Source organism: Setaria viridis, chromosome 5 (assembly GCF_005286985.2).
Source record: "Setaria viridis chromosome 5, Setaria_viridis_v4.0, whole genome shotgun sequence".
Lineage (NCBI taxonomy): Eukaryota > Viridiplantae > Streptophyta > Magnoliopsida > Poales > Poaceae > Setaria > Setaria viridis.
The window spans coordinates 1,537,414-1,558,567 of record NC_048267.2 but is presented as its reverse complement, the minus strand read 5'-3'; the positions used below and the strand labels follow the sequence as shown (position 1 = coordinate 1,558,567).

The 21,154-nt window shown below is 46.1% G+C and overlaps 3 protein-coding genes across 4 annotated transcripts; 2 read left to right on the top strand and 1 right to left on the bottom strand.

Annotated features, from left to right (window-relative positions):
* Positions 1 to 3,353: 3,353 nt before the first annotated feature.
* LOC117855222 (uncharacterized) lies at positions 3,354 to 4,963 on the top strand. The gene has a single exon (XM_034737529.2). The coding sequence runs from the start codon at positions 4,100 to 4,102 to the stop codon at positions 4,670 to 4,672; it is 573 nt and encodes a 190-aa protein (XP_034593420.1). The 5' UTR covers positions 3,354 to 4,099; the 3' UTR covers positions 4,673 to 4,963.
* A 3,658-nt stretch (positions 4,964 to 8,621) lies between these two features.
* Positions 8,622 to 10,540, top strand: LOC117856138 (uncharacterized). Its single transcript, XM_034738573.2, has 3 exons — positions 8,622 to 9,088; positions 9,295 to 9,379; positions 9,689 to 10,540. Exons 1-3 carry the CDS (start codon positions 9,071 to 9,073, stop codon positions 10,285 to 10,287), a joined length of 702 nt encoding a protein of 233 aa, XP_034594464.1. The 5' UTR covers positions 8,622 to 9,070; the 3' UTR covers positions 10,288 to 10,540.
* A 3,080-nt stretch (positions 10,541 to 13,620) lies between these two features.
* Positions 13,621 to 16,867, bottom strand: LOC117856136 (folate synthesis bifunctional protein, mitochondrial). 2 transcript variants are annotated; one of them, XM_034738572.2, is made up of 3 exons: positions 16,581 to 16,867; positions 15,718 to 15,896; positions 13,621 to 15,623 (listed from the first exon to the last, which is right to left on the bottom strand). In XM_034738572.2, the coding sequence occupies exons 2-3, from the start codon at positions 15,806 to 15,808 to the stop codon at positions 14,107 to 14,109; spliced, it is 1,608 nt and encodes a 535-aa protein (XP_034594463.1). In that variant the 5' UTR covers positions 15,809 to 15,896; positions 16,581 to 16,867; the 3' UTR covers positions 13,621 to 14,106. The 2 variants fall into 2 exon arrangements, with proteins under 2 accessions (XP_034594463.1, XP_072150426.1); XM_072294325.1 differs by lacking the exon at positions 16,581 to 16,867 and having other exon boundaries at positions 13,621 to 15,586; positions 15,718 to 15,859.
* Between the last annotated feature and the right edge of the window lie 4,287 nt (positions 16,868 to 21,154).

Here is a 21,154-nt window from a genome sequence, read left to right as displayed (position 1 = left end):
CCTCGTCAGTGCCACGCTGGCCCGCCTCCCGCGCCACGCCAGCGTGGCAGCCTTTGCCGCGCCAGTGCATGTGGCAAAAGGGTCACCAAATGCAAATAAACTTCCGGACAGGTTATTTTTAAAAAATTATTTTAAAAAAGTTAAAAATAAAAAAAATCCGCGCAAGGGTGATCCTCTGTTCAGGAAGTCCATACTCCATAGCCGGGGGCAGGAGGTCAGCGACTCTCCGGAGCGCAGCGACCTGAAGATTGGGATGTTAGTGCACACAAACAATGCTCCGACGATAGGACGTCAAGTTGTTCGATGGAGAAATGAGATACCTCCGAATGCCTAGGGCCTAGGCCTGAGGTTGCTATAAAAGTTTAAAAAGATTCTCAGTCAACATGTTTGCCAATATCCGTGCTGCAATCCTATCATTGGATATGGCTGATCTGTTTCTACTGTGATTGGTTGCTGGCGATTACAGAACCATGACATTTTTTCCCCTAGGGATTTCACTATCTCTTTGATTTCTTAAAAGGATTTAGGTAGTGTTTGGTTGGCTCAAATGTAATGTAATCTGATTACTGAAGGTAACGAATCCCATTACATATGTTTGGTTGTGGTGGTTTGCAATCAATTGACACTGTAATCGAATCCCTTACCTAAATAATATCTATACAAGCTTGTTACCCCTCCTCCCCCACCGTAATCAGATATAGCACCCACACAGTAATCTGATTACGTTACCAGAGTGCAACCAAACAAAGAGGGCAATCACCTATTCCACCTCTAAATACATTGTAATCTGATTCCCTTTGCGTTTACATTACCTTAGCACGAACCAAACACTATCTTAGTGTACAGGTTCAGAGTTCATAGTTCTTCATCAGTTTGGTTCTGTTGTCTCCTACTAAGCAATTTGATTTGATCTAGCATTTCATCTTTTGCTTCTTGCATGCAGTTGCCGCAGGTGCTCGTTAGGACTTGGGAGATAACTCCTCTCTCTTCACGCCATCTCTGCACTCCATTGTTTACAGTGGATCCATTTCCGAGTTTCCCTAAAATATGATGGAAGGATCATTAGCTGCAATTAAGGCAGCTAGCTGAGGAATCAAGAAAGCGTATGCATGATTAACAACAGCGTCATCCTATCACTTTCAGTCCATCATTGGCAGGTGTTTGGAAATATTTGTAGTAGTACGTGCTTGCGGGAGTAGATTGCGGTGCAAGTAAAGATGGAAAATCCGGGCCGAGCAGAACGGAGATCACAGAAGAGAGCGCAGCATCATCATTGACGCATGACTTGCTTGGCACAGAAGAGTGCACAGAACAGAACGGAAAAGAAATACAATGGAGCCAGAAAAGTTTGCACACGAGCAAGCTAGATACACTCTGGTGATTGTGTGAAATTGGGATTATTGGCCGCAGGAGCAAACGCTAGCTGCTCATCAACGGAAGGACGGCCACCACCAGTCCGCAGGTGTAGTGCACCGTGCAAGATCGGATTCATATGTAACGCACGGCTTCCTTCAATCTTGATCAACTGCACGCCTACGCCTATTGGTTTTGTACAATGCTCGCGCATGCATGACCGGCCGGAGAGGCACGCAACGCGATATGGACGTTTCTCCGTTGTGCATGTCAGTATCAGCATGTGCATACTGCTTACAGCGTCGTCTGTGTTCACCGCCACACCCTCCATCGACCACACTATAATTCTAACCAAGGTGGTGGAGCCCCCGGCGGACTTTTCGCCAGTACTGGCCGTCAGGAGTTTCGCGGCCTGTGGTACAGTGGTAGTGAGTAGCCAGGAGTACTAGCATCTGACCTTGTTCTACCAAACAAAGGGCTGCTACTACTACGCACGCATCATCACACAAATCACCATGACGGCCGGGCCTGCACATCCCCTCCACGCAAGCACTATCTCTACCGGCAATTTTTAACCGCTAACTCCATCCAAGTGGCTCCACACACCGCCTCGGTGCCTCCTGCCGGCGGCCGTTCTTTACTCCTCTCGCAAGCCACATGCCCCCAAGATTCCCCTACTACCACCACCACCTCATCATGCCATGCTCTCCCGCACCACCAAACCCCACCACCTCTCGTCCTCTCGAATCATCTGCCCCCATCTCTACTACCGTTTCACGCGCTGCTGCCTGCCCACGGCATACATGGCTGGGAACTTGAGAAGGGAATCAGGGATCGGAAAATTGGCCGTAGCTAGCTTGCTCACCTCAACTCACCTCTCACCTGCCGTTTTGGCGGGGGCGTACTCCGGCATGATTGCGCCATATGCAGCGTGCGTTCTCGAAGAGATGGAGGATCTTGCATGCTAGGGTGAATGCATATGAGGTGTAAAGCTTTGCTCAAACCAAAAATTGATATCTGATCTGAGGTGTAAAGAGCTTCCAGAAGGATGTTTCGTGTGTCCGTTATGGCCTTATGGGAGAGAGATCAGTGCGTTTTTTTTTATGTAGAATGGAGAAGCCCGTTTCGCCCGCTTCAATTGTGTTAGTTCCAGTACTCTCTCCGTCCCAATTTACTATTCATTTTAGATTTTTAGTACGTATATTTTGTTATGCACCTAGATACATATTACGTCTAAATACATGATACATAGTAAAAATTATATATCTGAAAGGTCAAAACGAATAATAATTTGGGACGGAGGGAGTAATAATTATATACTCCTACATGAGTACATGACTGAGAGTCGATCAGCCAGCTAACGAGTACGTCTGTTGACTGATCTCGTTAGACTGTGTTTTCAACCAGCTAGCCACTTGCCTGCCTGTCATGCTGAGTTGCTGACCCGTGCTCTTTGTTGTGGTGGACGGAAGACTAGTCCGCAATCTGCATGTCGAGATCTCGACGGACGGACGGACGGAGCGGGCGCATGCACTCAGCCAGAGCCACCAGCTGGACAGCACGCACATGCGTCCCCGGAGGAAAGCTATCAACCGGAACACGGAAACCGTCTCCTTTTGGCGCGGTGCCTCCCGGACTCCCGGTCCCGCCGCGGCTGTAGCGCTAGAAGCCGAGAGCATCTTCCCCAGCCGCCGACGGCCGACCGCCCGGGCCCGGCCTGAGCTCGCGCATATGTTCCACGCCACACGCGCCGGCCGGCCGCCCTGCAGGCGTAGGAATGGCCGCGTCAGCATGTGTAAAACGCCAGGGCCAGCAGTCTGGTGCCGCCGCGCAGCTTCCGATCCATCCGCCCCAGCAGCTGCCGCCCGCGTCCAGCTCACGCCACGCCACGTACCCTGCTGCGGCCTGCGGCTGCGTGCGCTCGTCGTCTCGGCGCTCGCGTCGCGCGGGGGTTCGGTTTGGTCGACGCTGCGCTGCCCCCTGCTCGCCACCCCGCAGCTTCGCAGTTTGGATGCAGATCCGACGTGCGGGGCGGCAAGCGGCAAGCCCCGGCGCGGACCAAAGGTCCACGGCTCCACGCCCGGTGGACGGTGGTCTTGGCCACGGGGACCAGCAGCAGCCACGGCGAAACGTGTGGGTGTGCCTCCCTGCCGTGCGCCTCCGTACCTGTGACCCTGTCGTAGGATCCCACCACCTCCACCAGCACCGGTCGCGAGCGTAGAAGCATCTCATGGTACGTTTTACAGCCACAGACTTACTAACGGTTTTGACACTGGAGATTGGACCCACGGTACGCGTGTTGCGGTAGATGGTCTCAAGTCTCAACACTTGGCCTCTCATCCTCTGACAAGTGAAACGCGGCCATCTGGGACTAGCAGCGCCAGCACTCTGCTGGAAAGACCGTCCCAGTGACCCAGTGGATCCACCGCTTCCGGTGCAGCTCACCAGTCACCACCACTCCAGCTGCTGTAATAAGCAACTGCCGACGCAGCTTCTACGGGCCTTCGTTCGGCCTCGTGCAAGCTACCGTGCCCAAAACGCGCCAACTGTTTTTGTTTACGCGCGGCACGCAGGAAGGGGAGCCAAAAAGAACGTGTGATTACGTGAAAGCGACCAAGTCCCGGCGGCCAGCCGAGCCACCTTCCTTCCAAATTAAGTACCCCGTCACTCCACTCCACACTCTCACTCCCGTCCCAATCACCTCTCCCTTTCCCTCCTCCCCCACCACCACCTCTCGCCATCAACCATGGCTGCGGCGGCGGCCGCTCCCCTCCTCCTCCTCCTCCCGCTGCTCCTCCTCGGCGCCAATGCCAATGCCGACCCGGTGCCGGCCACCATCGTGCTCAAGGACGGCACCACCTGCACCCTCTGCGCATCCTGCGACAACCCCTGCAACCCCTCCTACTACCCGCCCCCGTCCCCTCCCCCGGCGCCCGTCACCACGCCGTGCCCGCCCCCGCCCTCCTACCCATCCCCCTCCGGCGGCGGCGGAGGCGGCGGCCCCATCGTCTACTCCTCCCCACCCCCTCCCGCTTCCAGCGGCGTCGGCGGAGGCTTCTACTACCCACCGCCCACCGGCGGGGGCGGCAACAACGGCGCCTCCCAGCAGGGCGGTGGCGGTGGAGGCGGAGGCGGAGGCGGAGGCGGCGCCTACCCGACCCCGCCGCCGCCCAACCCGTTCCTGCCCTACTTCCCCTTCTACTACTACAGCCCGCCGCCGCCGCACTACTCCGGCGCCTGGGCCGTGACCGCCACCTCGTCGCCGGTGGCGACGCTGCTGGCGGTGATCCTCTCGGGCCTGCTGCTGCTGCAGTGGTAGATCTGCCGAGTGAGTTAACACTGCGCTGTGTTTTTTTCACTTACTTACACTAGAGGTGGTGGGTGAATAGAACTGGTGATCGATTCAATTGTGGCCTGTGTATTCTAGTAAATTTTCATTGTAATTTTGATTCCATTTCTCATTTCCCCGGCCCCCTCTTCTTTCTTTGTGGTTTATAACTTTATATGTGTGTCGGTCGGTATAAAAACTTGTAGCGAATTGTACAAGGAGGGCAACAAAGTAATGATCTATAGCAGTACCATACTCTTCTAGTCTTCTAGAGAGATCTAACTGAATTGTTCATGCCAAAGAATGAACATAAAAGTTGCCAAGTTTGCCCAGCTCGCTTGGTGCTTGGTTCTGGAATTTTGTCACTTGAGGTGCTTCCATCAGGGAGCAAGCAATCTATGGACGGATCATGATCAGCGCTGCCAGTAGAGCCGTCCTGTGTGGATGACTTGGTCCCTGTCAGCCTGTGATAACATTTTCTACTTCAGAAGCCCATGCTTAATTTTTTTCCTTCTCTTTTTCTACCGTTGGGCCGTGCACATGTGCCTCTTCCACCGACAGTGGTGGCTTGTGCACGTATTTGTCAGTTGTCACCCATTTTATTTTGATCGTGAGGTTGGTAGACGTAGGTCTCTGTGGCTGAGAGGAAATCATGTAAATCTGTCGCCTCGGCAGATGAAGAAAACGTCTGGTCCCAGAGAAGAAAATGGAAGTGGAAGACACAATAATCTGGCTGCCTACTCATCACTTTGCCAGAGCCTCGAAGCGCGCGAGCAAGCATCCAAGGTCCAAACTGTAGTAATCTCTCGGCCGGCCACGAGCATTGCAAGAATCCATGGAAAAATAAAATACAATACTGCAGCGTACTGTTCTTATCTAAGGTGTAGATCTAGAGGAACACGCACCTAATTGGGCTGACCATGAACTGATGCGCCAGCCTTGCTTGCACGGTGTTCATTCCTTCAGCTGCAGTACACGCATAAAAAAAAAACGTTGGTAGTACGGTACCTTTTTTAAAAGGTGTATACGTGTATAATTGATGATAAAAGAAGATATTAGAAAGCACCTTTTGTTTTTCTGGCTGGGGCTCGATCGCATTGCTTTGCGGTTTCGAGTAGAGAGAGATGTGAAGCTAGCATGGAAAAGCCAGGGAAAAGAAAGAGAAAAGATGCGGCGAAAGCATGCAGGATGCAGGGAGAGAAAAGGCACGCGTGGCGTAGCCGAGTGGTGGTTTAGTGCAGTTTCTTTAGTTCAAATTTTAATCCACCTGTTTGGAAGATTAAAAAGTGCAAATTTTAGTTAAAAAGTTTTAGTCCACTTATTCTCTATTTTCTAGGCCGAAAAGCGTAAAGATCATGTCTGTCCTTGTGCTGAGCTTCCCTTGTTTTCGTTTTCTTCCCGCCTGGTGTGCGTGTTCTGATTTTAGCTTATATTTTGGAGAGTCTGTACTTGATATCCAAGTATTGAACCATAGAGTGTGTCATTGTTTCGGGATCAAACTTTGAACTCTTCCTTCTTTCAAAAAAAAAACTTTGAACTCTTTGAATTTAGGGCATGTTTGGTCATGTTTGGTTGATTACCAAATCACACCACACCTTGCATTGTTGCTGCCGCACGCCGGCTGAGGTCTGGTGAACGAAACGCACCGCAAACTGGGCGCGGCCGCAACAGCGGCGTGAAGCGCGCAGGCGCGTCCAAAATTCAAAAGTAGGTCAAACGGAATTTAGCAAAAGTAGGCCACCCTCAAAAAGAAAAGCAAAAATTAGATGCCCATCCCCGCGACAATTATAGAAAACTGTCCAATTGAACGGTCAGGTATGTACCCTTTGTTGTTGTTTTTATTTTTCTAAATTTATAGATATTATTATACATAGAACTGCAATTCGAAACGGAGGGAGTTACAGTTGAGCAGGTTACCTGTAACATAAGCCCGTTTAATAGTTTAACCTTTGAGGCCCACTCAAATGAGACGGCCTGGTGTGCTGGCTATGAGTTTTATCGGCCCATATAATTTGTTTTCCAGATAGATGGGCTAGCGGCTGACAGTGCAGCAATTTGGTTTCCTCGGGGGCCGTGGTGTTCTTCGGTGCGTTAGATCCAAGTTTGGACAATTCGGACTTCAATTCAAAAGAAACTTTTCAAAATCTCAAAAAAAGAGGAAACTTTTCAACATAATTTTTTTTCCGAGAGAATACGTAGGAGAGGTGCATATCTTTGTAGTAAGAAGATGAAAAAAAAGTTACATATTACAACACGGTCTTACCGGGCACACGCACACGGATTCAAGATCACTTCGTACTTAAGTAACTGTACAACCAATGAAACAGATAACTCTACCGACCATCCCAGGGGGTCAACAGACGCTGATCGCCCTCTTGCCTAAATTGCTGCTAAACTGCCGCTGCCATCAGGTCCGCATCAGATAAGATCTAAGCCGCTGGGAAGATGTCTCGGATCGCATGAAGTGTCGAGCATCGAGAGGTCCTTTGAACATGGATGTGAGTTGAGGGCGAGGTTGCCCCGGGCGCCACTCCATCTACCTGGCAAAATTAGCTTGTGTATGACAAGAACTTAGTGTGAATTCCACAGCACGTATAGTTTTCATTGACTATCGATGGATAGTTTTTTTTTCTTTTTCTTTTTAATTATCGATGTGATGTATAATTGTATCGGATAAGTTTAGTAAAAAAAAGAATTTTAGAGGATAAGTTAAAGGAAACATATGTGCGCAGCTGGATTGGTGATTCCCTGGTCAAGAAATATCTAGAGCTGCGGCACGCGATCTAGAGGAGATGCAAATCTGCAGCGGTGACGGAGGAGCGTGGACACATTACTTCGGCTGTGCAGCCCACGGATATACGAGTCTCACGGCTCGGCGCCGATTAGAAATATCGTCGCGTACGAACGTGCAACACGCTGAAAGAAACAAACTCCGCGTCACGTCACCTGCTCTGCTACGTTCCATACACACGCGTTTGTATGGTCGCATTTACTGATCGACCCGCGCCACGCTGCATTGGCATCATTCCTAAGCGTAGAGCATCCGGGTTAATCCAAGTACCTTCCAATATATGTATTTTTCAATAAACTCCCCGATTGATTCTTTTCTGAGTGAAGGAATATTGATTGCTTCGACTATATACAAAACAATATTGCACTTGCCTGCAATAATCCAACAGATGTGTTAACATCCAACTTGCAGAGAACATCTGCAAGAACTAGGGGCACCAGAGAATTTTTTGTATTGTGTAAATAGTAGATAAGAATATGTTTGATATTTAATCACGATCACACAAACATAAATGCTTTCCTTTACATAAGGGGATTCTACAGGAGTTGATATCCTCGACCTGTCAAAAGAACTCCTCTTTTGACCAAAGGAGCTCCATCTATCTTTTCATCATTTTATCTTCTCCGTGGCCGGTTGGGAGATATTCCCATCTGCACTCCAATCAGTGCATGCCAAAATTTCATACCGAACCCAGCTCGAATATGGAGATGAACCTATCTGTATAGACCAACCACATCCAGAGGGTCCCAGGAGAGAATATAATCTGACCGTTAGAGTGAAGAAAATGGAATCCACAATTGAGTATGGAAAAGCCAATCACATACGAAACATTTATTGAAGCCGACTGCTTTGAGCTCGATTCAACAGAGCAAAGTGATGATAGACTGCCAGTAAGATCACAGCTCTAGTGCTATTCCGAAGTGCAAACATGTAGCAAGGAACATTATCCAGTACTTTGGACAAGAGGAAAATAAAATACAATTGGATGAACTATGTGGGAGGTGATGGAATTTAGATGTATGAGAAAAGACTACTAAATATCACAAAACCTGGAAGTGCAGAATTCATGAGGCACCGAGGTTAAAATAAACTGAAAGAAGGTTGATTCTAGCCTTGGGTCCAGCAATCGTTGATGAATTGAATGCTGTTCTTCCATGGAGTTATAAACATTACCATATTTCGTTCAAAAAAACATTACCATTATGAAACTGCTGAGTCACCCAACTATAATTAACCAGTTGCATCAGCTGTTCCAGGGAGTTCATTGAAACCCTGGGAGGGATGTTCTTGATTGGAGCCACTTGTAAAGCAACTCGTAGAACCAATTGCAGGTAACTACACTCATGGAAAATAAGAGGAGCTTACGCCAACATGGAGCCATCCAAGGCCCCCCCTTTTCACTTTCCAACGATTCTTTGGGTGACCCACACAAATCGACCACCAAATATTCTGTTCCAGCCCCCCAAAGCAATGCCATATAAATGCAACTCATTGCATGGTCAGTGATTCCAACCTGCCGTGTGCTAAGGTGTTAAGTTCTCAATTAGGAATCTTTGCAGCTTCAAGCCCCAACCCTACTCTCCAATCCAACTTCAACAATGACTGCAGAATCAGAGGTTTGTTGACAATTTACATAGCTTCATTGCATTTTTCTTCACATGCTAGTAAATTAAGGATGGTGTAACCAGTATGCGTAACTTCAATAATTATGCAGTGTGTAGTTGGGTCTGTTTTTAAAAAATAATAAAACTAATCTCCACAAGCATATGTATTTTCAATGTTTTCTTTCATGGTGGCCTAATGTATTTGCGTAAACCTGCAGACACCACGAATAACGGAGCTCCATGTAAGGATGGACTGCCATGGCTGCGAGCACAAGATCAGGAAGACCCTGCGTGCCATTGATGGTAAACAATTCTAATCTGAAACACTGAATGGTTTCTTTGCTCCCCTCTTCGTCAGTGGCGGGTGGCGGAGCTTTGGGTGGGGTGGGGGGGACCTATGGAATGAAACCAAATACACTCAAATTGATGCTTTGTTAGTGTATGTTATGGTCAAATCTGCTGTTTTGTTTTCTTAATGGCCACCTATGGCCATAATGAAGCTCCGCCCTTTTCTCGTTCAAGCATCCAGCTATACTTGTGTGAGCATTATGTTGTAAGAGCATCTAGAGAATGTGCATGACATCTTAGAAGTTATAGAATGACTCTTTTCAGGTATTAGCGAAGTATACATAGATCAAGCGAATCACAAGATCACAGTGGTCGGGATGGCTGACCCTGAGAGGATCGTCAAGGCCATCAGGAAGACCAAAAGGGTCCCAACTATCTTCTCACACACTGATCCCTCAGCCGAGGCTCAGCCTCCGCCTGCCGAAGGGGAGGCTCCACCACCCGCTGACCCACCAGCCGACGCCCCTCCAGCAGAGGCAGCTCCGTCCGAGCCCACACCGGAGACCAAGGAGGTGGCCAAGGAGGCGCCACCGGCAGAACCCCCGGCCATGGACGCCATCGTGATGAACAAGATGCATGACTACCCGTATGGCGACGGCCACCACCTGTACAGGGAGCACTGGGTGAACCACCCCATGGACATGCATGGGGTCAGATATGATGCTGCACCTTACCATGTAACGCACAGCTACAGCTACCACAGTACGAGCCCCTACATAGCCGAGTACGGCTATGGAGGTTCTCCTGATCAAGAAGGCAGGTCCTACAGCTATAACTACTACCCGGGCAGGGGCAAAGGAGATGGCAGCCAGATCACTTCAATGTTCAGTGATGAGAACCCAAACGCATGCAGCATAGTTTGAGATCCATAGGTGATCTAAGCGAGGAGTTTGTTTCTGCAGACCCTTGATGCCATAGAAGGTTGCATAGTGCAGAGACAGGTGATGCATGCTTTGGCCTATGTAAAAGGGCTAGTGTTTAGTTGTACGATTTAAATGTGGGGTTTGTATGATGTAAGTAATTAAGATGGGGAGTAAGGTAATGGAAGTGGGATAATAAGATGCTTAACGTGTAGTGGGAGATGATTTTCCTGGCAATCACGGCTATTTTTATTAACCCTCCTCCCTCCACCTTATAAAATCTAATAAAGTTGTGCTCTGTGTGCCAGTAAAAGGAAGTGGCACAGGTGCTCCGCTGTTCCATGGCCAAGTCTAGCTTTTTGACCTGTCTAGCAAGCAGCATGACAGGGATAGGCACAACACATGTTATTCTTAAAATTTTCACATCTCATTTCTATCACATAAAGCACAGTGTCTCCTGTTGAAGAGCAAACCATGACAAGGAGTCTATTTGAAAACATAAAGTTTCATTGTGTTCTCAAAACTTAAGGCTCTTTTATGGTAGCAAAAACTGGCTCTATTCCAATGCACTTTAGTATGCAGGATATCAGGAATGATGCAAACTTGATGTCTAATGCATTTTCATTTTTCTTGGGAGCATAAGCAGGATGTTTGTATTTTCATTAAGCTAGCAGAACACGTCCTGAAGTAATAACTTCATGCAGGAAAGTGAAATTATTTGATAAAATGATAGCACAATAACTTAGTTAATTTCATTTCACCATGGAGCAACATCTCTAGCACAATTAACAAGGCATAAGGAAAAATAAGCACTGCTGCAGGGGAAGTACTACCTGGGGAGGTAATGACTGGAATGATAGAGACCAGTATAAGAGGCCAAAATGCACATCACTGGATGAGGCAAATGCTGGGCACTGTATGTTTCTGCCTGATTCTGTGTCCTGCAACTTTCACACAACGCCAGATGATAAAATTGGGACTTGACCTTGGAAAATTGTAAAATTAGAGAAAACAGGAGACCAATTGGGTCAGTGGATCTACACCTTGCCAACTGTATGTTCAGTGTCGTATATACCTATGTAGGCAGGCATGGTTCCACAATGTTCAGCTCTATGTATAATCATTTAAAAAATTTAGATTGTAAATGCAATTAATTCGAACATAGACTCTAATGTTGTATCATAGTATAGTTTTATCTTTGCGTACTTCACTTCTTTCGAATATTAGATATAGAAAGGGCTCAGCTAGAAATAAACATCCTTTATTCCCTGATTTTCCCAAAAACAAACCAACTCCTAAAAATTGGAACTTGCAAGGCATAACTGATCACATGAAAGGAGTTCAGTGAGAACTCTTAAAAATATTGAGGCTATGTATTTTGCTATTTCAAGTTTTTCCTAAGCCACAGCTAGAATTGCCTAAAGATATGAAATAGAATTTTATGAGAAAATTTATGGGTTCAAGTTGTGTATATATGCAGAGGGGTAGAGATGCTCACTTCAAATTTTCAGAAGGAAACATATCAGTGAATATCAGTGAATAATTGTGATGCCATGTGAATATTCAGCAGTTATTGCATAAAGGATTTTGAGAAAGAAATGATGGGTTTCTGAAGTGATAGTTTTTTTCTAACTTTTAAAGCATAGCAAACTTACTAAAATTATTGATGTCAATGATTCTCAAGAATTGTTTTTGTTAAGCAATGTGCTGAGACACATCCAAAAACCACTTAAGCTTTCACCATTCTTAGGACCACTCTGAAGTTGCAGAATGGAGAGCGCTTCTCAGAGATGGACAGCAGTCATCTTTTTGGGACAAATATTAACTTGAGTTTGCATCATTGCATTTTTGATAAAAGCAACGGAAGAAATGACTTCATATATCACTAACCTGGGGAAGAGTCTGAACATCTGGACCATCACAATTTTGGGACTTGGGACCCAATGGGAACACACATGCAACCTGAATGGACAACAAAACAAAATTTCAATAGCCGAGAGTATCTTTATAAGGTCTAAAGGGCTTTCAATAAAGGAGCACATCTCAACTTAGCACCATAGCATAAATTGAGATAAGTGAAAAGTACAAGTTAGATAAAGTGCAAGAATGGAGAAAAATCTGCATCAAACTCTGAACATGTATATATATCAGGCTTCTATTGGAGATCTCCGGTGCATGTATACAGCTTTGTAAATATTGCCACATATGAGTTACTATAATCTTCAATATACTAGAACAGGGAAGGATGTTCAAGTATTTCAATAGCTGAAATCCAAAACCATGTTGACTGGTGTTCATAAAAATCAACAGGCCCACATGATTCATTGATAGCAAATCACAGTTACGTGTAACTATGTGGTGATCTTTGCACCTCCATGTCAAGGCTAGGATTGTTTCAGAGAAGACAGAGCAAGTGGCGAATCTGAATGTAAATAAAAAAAAAACAGCCAGACAGCTTCAGCATTTGCAAAACAAAAGTAGAGTACAAATTACCAGGGGAAACATAAAATCAAAGTTGTGCAAATTGTTGTGGCTAGCATCCCATTTCCATTTGACTAAAACTTAACGCTGTGCTGTCCACACTGCATGGTTTGTTCAGGTTGCCCCAGCAGGTTATATCTGCATTCTCTTGGAAATATAAGAAAGTTTTTTGCCCTTGCCAGACAGCTTCATTAGCAACATGTGTGAGCAGGATGTGCTTTAAAGTTTTGGAGTCAGATAGTGACCACAGCAATTTTTTGACAGTAAATGGTATCGGGAATAATAAAAATTTTCTTACTCTCATGATCTCATCTGAGGTAAGCTAACCTAATCTTCTGACATCTAATCTCAGCTCTAAGATGCATGGCTGTTGTGTGCTAATCTTATTTTCACTATTCAGTGAATGATTGATACTCGATGATATAGATTATATGTCAATTACATGGAGTGTAGTGCCATCATATTCGTGCATGTGCAACAAACAAAGTATAAATCTCTTGAAGTTTTGTATTTCCTCAAATGTTTTGAACAAAATTGAGCGAGTGCAGTCCATTTAATATCAAATTCCAATACCTTTCACAAGAGAAAAAAAAAAGACCTCAAGAACTTAGTTTAAATCATGAAAAAATAGCCATCTTGATGACAGTATAATCACTGGCACTTGTAGTCAAAGACTAGGAGATACCAACCGAGTTTCTTTAGAGTTAAAAAATGCGATCCACAGCAATTCAGAACGAAAAGTAATCCATATGAGGTATCTGGAAAATATTTATATTTCATAATTGGATGATAAAACCCTCAGAAACCAAGGCAAATCATAGACCAAGTCTTGAAACTATGCATGTCATACGGCACTTGCAAAACATGAGGTTTCCTCATTGGGCCATACCGAAGTGCAAAATACACTTTCTCCAGCACAATGATGCCAAGCTCTCCCGTGTATTCCAGAAAACAAAGTGGAAAATACAAAAGTACAAGGAGAACCGGGTATAACCCCAACCTACCATTTATGTCTGAACTAGAAAAGATACACACAAATCAAACTTGTCAACAATTAAATTCTGAAATGTCATAATCCGCAAGAATCTGTAAATTACTAGCAGCTTTTGTAACCTTATTCCTTGACTACTCTTTCCAAATGATCTGAGTCGAACACGTGCTTCATTGAAGAATTTAGAAAGGAGATCATACAAGAAAAACGTCATCTCTGGTTTATTACAACAAGATACTCCAGAAATGATGTAATATGAGAATCCCATTGAGCAGCAGAGTAACTATGCTGCATCACCATTTTATTGTATAAAATCAGAGTTTGGTATCTGTTTGATCAGGTGGCTCAATCTACTCTTCCCATCTTCTTCCCTTATGCAATGCATCGCAAACCTTTGCAGCATCTGCACCATATCCAGCATTATGGACCCTTACTATGTTAGCTCCATTTAAAATCCCAGCTGTCACAGCTGCAACAGTAGCAACATCTCTCTCAACTGGATTGGCACGATTGCATATTTCACCTAAAAATCTTTTCCTTGAGGGTCCCAGTAATATTGGCACATGTGAAGCACCTATACTCATTGAACCCATCTCCTTCCTAATGGACTCCAATCCCATAATTACTTCAAGGTTATGTTTGGATTTCTTGGAGAACCCAATGCCTGGATCTAGAACTATCCTCCACAATGGAATCCCAGATAACTCAGCTTCTCTCACCTGCGCATATAGCTCAGAAGCAACTTCCTTGCAGACATCATCATAATGTAAATTTTGTTCACTTTGCATAGTTGATGGATCTCCCCTCATGTGCATTGCAACATACGGAACTCTGAGTTCAGCAGCAACTTTAAGAATTTTGGGGTCAAGCTGTCCACCGGATACATCATTGATCATGTGAACTCCTCTTTTCACAGCTTCACTAGCAACTTCTGCATAGAATGTATCCACCGAGAGCAACTTGCCCTCCATCTCGGGAATTTTCATAATCTCATCCAGAACAGGAACCAATCTCTCAAGTTCTTCGTTTGGAGATAATCTCTTTGCAAAGGGCCTGGTAGATTGAGCACCAATATCAATTATATCTGCACCTTCTGAGATTAATAACTTAGCCTGAGAAATGGCAGCCTTCACTTGTTGAAACTTGCCTCCATCACTAAAGCTGTCTGGTGTTAGATTAAGGATCCCCATGACGAGGGTTCTCTCATACCAATCCCACAAACGATTCCCAACAGGCCATACCCTTTTGATACAATCTGTTCCAATTATAGATTCACCTCCAAGTTTATTCCATAATTCAAAGAAACCACCACTGCACTTTGAAAGAGAGTGCCAACTTGTTTCGATACCATCATCACCGGATGCACCTAACAGGTCTACAAGAGGTGCTAAAACAAATGGTCTCTCATGGATGCGCTCATGTGGCACAATTAGAGTCTCACTATTGATCTCGTAGTTACCGTATAGAAGTATGTCTAAATCAATAGGCCTTGGGCCGTACCTTATTCCACTAGTGCGGCCTATATCCTTCTCAATTTCCTTTAGCCTTTTAAGAAGCTCATGCGCACTGAGCCTAGTTGTGCCCCGAATGGCAGAGTTAAGAAACCGTGGCTGATCGGTCACATAAGCAGGGGCAGTCTCATAGAGATTGGCATGCCTAGTGATGCTCACACCCGAGTTTTTCATCAGCTGCAATGCCCTGTCGAATGTACTGACTCTATCACCCACATTACTTCCCATAGCAATCACAATCTCTTGGTCAGCTGAACATCTCTCAAGCGAACATTTCGTAAACGAACGAGCCTTGAATGGAATAGCATGTCTAGAAGCTCTGTTTGAAGATCTCGAAGGATAAACAAGATCAGACACTGATTAAAAATGCAAAGGAGTGAATTAGAGGCTTAGAGGAGCTGCCCTTTATTGCAAGATAGAGGATTTGGAAAGCAAAAGTAGGAACAGTACCTGAAAATGAATGTGCTGGGAGCAGCCCTCCAAGGTAGTTCTTTGCAACAGGATACATCTTCTTAAGTGACTCCTTAGCATGGAGGAGCATCGTTGAACATAAGAGAATTAAGAAAGCAAGCGCTTGAAATCAATTTGTAGTCCTGTAAGTCTTTCACGAGACCATCAATCCATCACATCTGGTCATTAGCAGAGCAAAGAAAAATTTGAGGTCTGAGCAAGCCTAACTAAAGCTAATAATAATGAGCAGGCTGACATCATGCACACAAGGTTAACAGCCACACTAGTTTTAAAACTAAAGGCAGATACATGTATGAAAAAGAAAGGCAAGATATTGCATTGTGTACTAATGAAAGCTTGGTTGCAAAAGTTCGATCACACACTAAAAGAGATTATGTACCAATGAAAAAGTAGCTTTAAACTTCGTGTTGGAACAAGCATGAAAGGTTTTTTTTCTAACTGTCGGCAGGAGAGCTGCCGAGATACATTAGAAGAAATAAATGAACAGAATACAGAAGTTCTCTAGCAAACCTCCCCAACCAGGAAGGCGTTAGAAGCATGGCCCAGCTTCTCAGCTCTCTACTTGAAAATGCTGGTAAAACATGAAATGTTCCACTGCCATTGCGATTATAATGCCAACGAGGCAATCCATCAAGTGCTCAAATAGGTCTCTAGTCAACAAGAAACCTCCTCATATAACAAAGTTAGCTAATACTCCTATCATTAGACAGAGAAAATTAATTCTCACAGTGATCGAATAAAGTTTTGGTATGCAATAGACACACACAACGAATCAATACGCATCATAATAGGTTGAGAAATCAACTATGTGGATACAAGAAAAAAGAACAACGCTGCGTTACCCGAAATTTTTTCGATGCTCAGAACATCCCGACCCGGCCGCTCGACTGCGAGCAGCCGCTCCCGCCGCCTTGGTTGGAGTAGAAACGGAGGCACGTATCCCGGAGCCGCCGATGATCCACTCGGACGTGCGGTGCGGCGGAAAAATGGGCGCAGAGATGGTTGGTACGGCACTTGCTCGCTGCAAGGCAAAGCGGCGGCGGAGGCGGAGGCGGAGGCGGAGCTGGCGACGGCGGCGGCGGCGGCGGCGGCGGCTACCTGTTGTGCTGGATTGGGTTTATTCCCGTTTGGTGGGGAAGGCCGCGTCCCACCGAACCCGAGCATTGCTAGTTTTGGGCCGATCGGGCCCATCTCTCGTCTCAGAGATGGGCCGGACCATCGCTTCTAAAATTTCGTCAGCTCGCCGTCCTGCTCGTGCCCGGCGCGTGCACGTCAAGAGAGGGAGAGGAGAAAGGTGCAGGGTGCCCTTCTTCCAGAATCCCCGCACCGCTCAGCCGCGCGATGAAGTCGATTCGGCCGTGCTCGAGCTCGATTCATCGCCGTCCATCTCGATTCGTCCGTGCTCGAGCCGGAAATTGAGGCATCCATCTTGATTGCGCCGCTCATCTCCATCAGCTTGCGATGTCTCGAGAGCTCCACTCTGAGAGACATCGAGACTCCAAGGCAGCAGCTCGGGTGTGTGAGAATGATACAGTGCGGGAAGGGATTAGGGGAATCCCAATGGGACATTGATGATAGTTTCTATCCCTCTTAATTGTCATGTCAACTAAGCAATTTGCTGATGTGGCAGTAGATTTATTATGGAGAGAGATCATTTCTTAGAAAGGAAACCAAGTCCTCACGCGCACCAATGAGCCAAGAAACCAGCGATTCCGCATTGGGGAGACCCAAGTAGTTTCTCTTAATTACTGCAGGATCCTTTGCGCTTGCACCACTGCTACCCATCACTCGAGCTCCTTTATATGATGCACAGAGGATCTGGTACTAGAAGGAAGAATGATTGGTTGGATTTTTATTTAGACTCTAGATAAAAAAAAGTTGCATTGTGAAGGATGATTTCTTGATACAATATCCTAGACTATGGAAACTAGGTTGGTTTCTCGGACTGCCGGCTGCCGGCAAGAGATGGCGTAGGCTGTAGGCATCGTCGGGCTAAGCCGCTAGACTGAAAGGATGGAGATCATGCCGAGATAATGGTAGAGCTGCGTGGCTTTTGGGCTGCCTTATTTTTTTTTGAAAAAAAGGGGCAGGAATGCTACAGACGGGCCGAAAACAACAAAAGAAAGAAAAACAACGTAAACACCGGCAGGTTGGATTGGGTCATCAACACATGCCACACCATGTCATTGCACTTAACTTAATAACATACGGCCGGTTGGATTAGGACATCAACACGTGCCGAACTCTAACACATCTCAAGCGGATTTAACACTGCCCGACAACGGTAGCAGAGCCGCAGCTTTTTCGCGGCACCCACCAACGTTCGCGCTCATGTATTCGTCAAAACCTCCAGGCGTAGTCCGGTATCGACAGGAACCAATAGAAGCAGACTGCACCGCACTGAGAAGGCTACCACCATGCGGACCTTCCGTTGTAGTACCGCTGCAACACCACACTTCACCTGACAGAGTGATACCATCGAATCCGGACCTCTCGCAGGCTGCCTCGCAGTTGCCACCACGATAACACAACGCGCGGAGGCCTTGCCACATCCGTTGTTGGACTCCACCTCACTCTCATCGCCTCGAAGAAACACAGCGCACGAGGGTCTCACCACGCCCGCCACAGTACTCCACGCCACGATTCGTTTCTTTTGTCACCATCAGAGTGGTGAGCATGGGCAAAGCTATAGGGTATGTCGGGTGGGCCCCGCATACCCTGGGCCCAAGTGACGAGTCAGTATACTGTATACGCCTGGTCTGGGCCTAGCGCGCACCCCGCGGAGTCAAAAATGAGTAAACGACGATTCGCCTTCCGCTTTGCCTTCCGCTCCGCCCGTGGATTCGTGATTCGTCAGATTAATCTTCCGTTCCGCTTGCACAATTCGGCCCGGTAGCGGCAGTCTACACCTTTGTGGCCTTCACGATTCTCCTGGCGCGGGTGCCGAGCGGAAGCCTCGCCTCGACCTTCGCGTCGTGATTCTCATGTGGACGGCCAAGTGCCCAGGCAGGGCTGCGCCCAGGGCGCAAGCGTAGTGCACGGCGATCGCTTGCAGCCTGCTTGCTGTCTGTGGATTGCGGAAGCTGGAAAGTTCGGCGGTCTGCGAATTGCGGATCAGCGAGATGGCGACGCTGCTGCTGCTGACTTGCTGAGACGTGGATTATTGGTCCGAGAGTTCCGACAGGCGACGGAAGTTTAAGATTAATCTATCTTCTATTTTTTTCTTATTCGAAGAAACTTATGTTCTTAAATATTTTTATTTATTTATATATGAGTGTTTTTTTATTTCAATTCGTGAGTTTATTGAACGGACCATCGATCCATCAATGTTCTTAAATTCATATCTTGTGGGCATGTGATTTGTAAGTTTTCTACCCGAAAGTTTAAAATCAGCAAGGTATGCCCGTGCCCGAAACCAAACAAATGATAACCATTTTAGAAGAGAAGTATATATTGGTGTCATTGATCAAATTAATCAAGAGCTTGATAATCGGTATGATGAGATCAATATGGAGCTACTTTCTTGTATGTCAGCCTTCGATCCTTCCAATTCATTTGCTTCGTTTGATGCACAGAAGGTACGCAGATTGGCTGAATTTTATCCTAACGACTTCTCCAACAATGATTTTGCTAAAACTAGAATTGCAACTTGATAATTATATTGATGACATGCGATGAGATGATAGCTTCAAGTGTCTAGACAGCATCGTTGATCTCTCAGTTAAACTTGTTCAAACACGGAGGTACAAAGTGTATGATATGGTTTACTTGCTTCTCAAATTGATATTGCTTTTACCAGTGGCAACATTGAGTGTTGAAAGGGTATTTTCTGTAATGGTTAAAGTGAAAACTAAGTCAAGGAATAAATTAGGTGATAATATTTTGGATGATTGTATAGTTACATTCATTGAGCGGGATATTTTCTTCCAAGTGAATGAAGAAGATATAATCAAGATATTCATATCATTCAAAAAGCGGTGGGTAAACAAAGCAGACAAGTAATATTGTAAGTTTCTTTTATGCTACATTTCAAACTATTTATATTGTGATTTATTATTGTTTCTACCTTAATCTTTGAATTTATCGAATTGTAAATGGTTTTATCGAATTGCATAAGATTTTTTTCGGCATACCCTGTGGTAAAATTCTAGATCCGCCATTGGTGGTGAGCAATGTTGCCCTGCTCCACAAGATCTCCATCGATCAGTCAAGCCGCCACCGCAGGTCGACTTCGCCTCGTTGCTTCACCCGCGCAAAAACCTCCGCCACCATGTTAGCAAGCTAGAGAAGTCGTTTGCGCTGTCTTCCGACGATGTACCGCACCGGGTAGCCCAGCCAAGCTGAGCAACCCGTGGCAGTCCACTGCAAGCCTAGTCATTAGGATCCGACGGATCCGGCCATGGGGATACCGGATCCGCACCCGTTGGTGCCGGATCCAGCCATCCTCGTCGGCGCCGCCACAAGCCGCCCCTCCGACGACCGAGATAGCCGTGCCCGCCTGGACGCGAAGGAGGAGAAGGCTGCCCCACCGCCGCCGCCCTTGTGGGCCGCTCGGACTTTTGACGGCCAGCTCGAGCGGCGGCACGGTGAAGGGAAGGGCGGTGGGAGGGAGTGGGAGGCGGCGGCGACGTGCCACCCGTCCGTGTCGCCCACGTGGGAGTGACGCGGGGGAAGGTTATTGCTATATGTTTTGCTTTGGGCTGCCTTATTGTGTTTCTTAATTTCTTTCTTTCATTCTTTTTCCTGATCGAGCTGGGTCGGCTAGGCTTTGTCGCTTTGGTTAGTTCTTCGCTATTTTTTCTTAATGATTCAAGCAAAAGAATAATTATCATCAATGCTTAGAATGACAATTACTAGTTTGTGTATTTTTACACATCACGCGCACAAACAATAATGCTTATAGTAGTAGTATCAAGATCTTCAATTTATGGCATGGAAAACTCACCACAACCAAACACGAGCAACCCAAGTCATACTGAGACTAAAACAGGAACCAAACACGAGTACCAAGTGATACTATACTACCAAGTGATAAGGTGGGCATGGCTAACTCCAAGCCAAGCTTGGACAAGCCAAAGCGACCAATTATTATCTTACCCACTTGGTTATTGGCAATAATTGTTGTGTTGCGATGGTGACCCAAGTGGAAGAGGGGGTTTTGCCTCAAGAATCTGAAGTTTTGTGCGGTAGGTATATTCATTGCTATTTGATAAGAGAAGGCACTCGTGGACATGTCTTACACGGCCTTTTGATTTTTGGAGTATTATACTAAATTTAGACATGTTTGATAAAAATGATAGAAATATATAAAGCTGTTTTGCAAGTAGCTTTTTTCTTTTTGATAAAAGCCATATATATCATATCAGGAGAGCAGCAAAATTACAGAAAGGCCGTCAAAAGAGGAGCCAGTTGCATC

Excerpts from the sequence above, each read along its gene's own strand:
- LOC117855222 (XM_034737529.2), top strand. The coding sequence starts at position 4,100 with ATGGCTGCGGCGGCGGCCGCTCCCCTCCTCCTCCTCCTCCCGCTGCTC.
- LOC117856138 (XM_034738573.2), top strand. Across the intron at positions 9,380-9,688 it reads GACCCTGCGTGCCATTGATG|GTATTAGCGAAGTATACATA; the intron begins GTAAACAATTCT and ends GACTCTTTTCAG.
- LOC117856136 (XM_034738572.2), bottom strand. The coding sequence starts at position 15,808 with ATGCTCCTCCATGCTAAGGAGTCACTTAAGAAGATGTATCCTGTTGCA. Across the intron at positions 15,624-15,717 it reads CCCAGCACATTCATTTTCAG|TGTCTGATCTTGTTTATCCT; the intron begins GTACTGTTCCTA and ends ATTTTTAATCAG.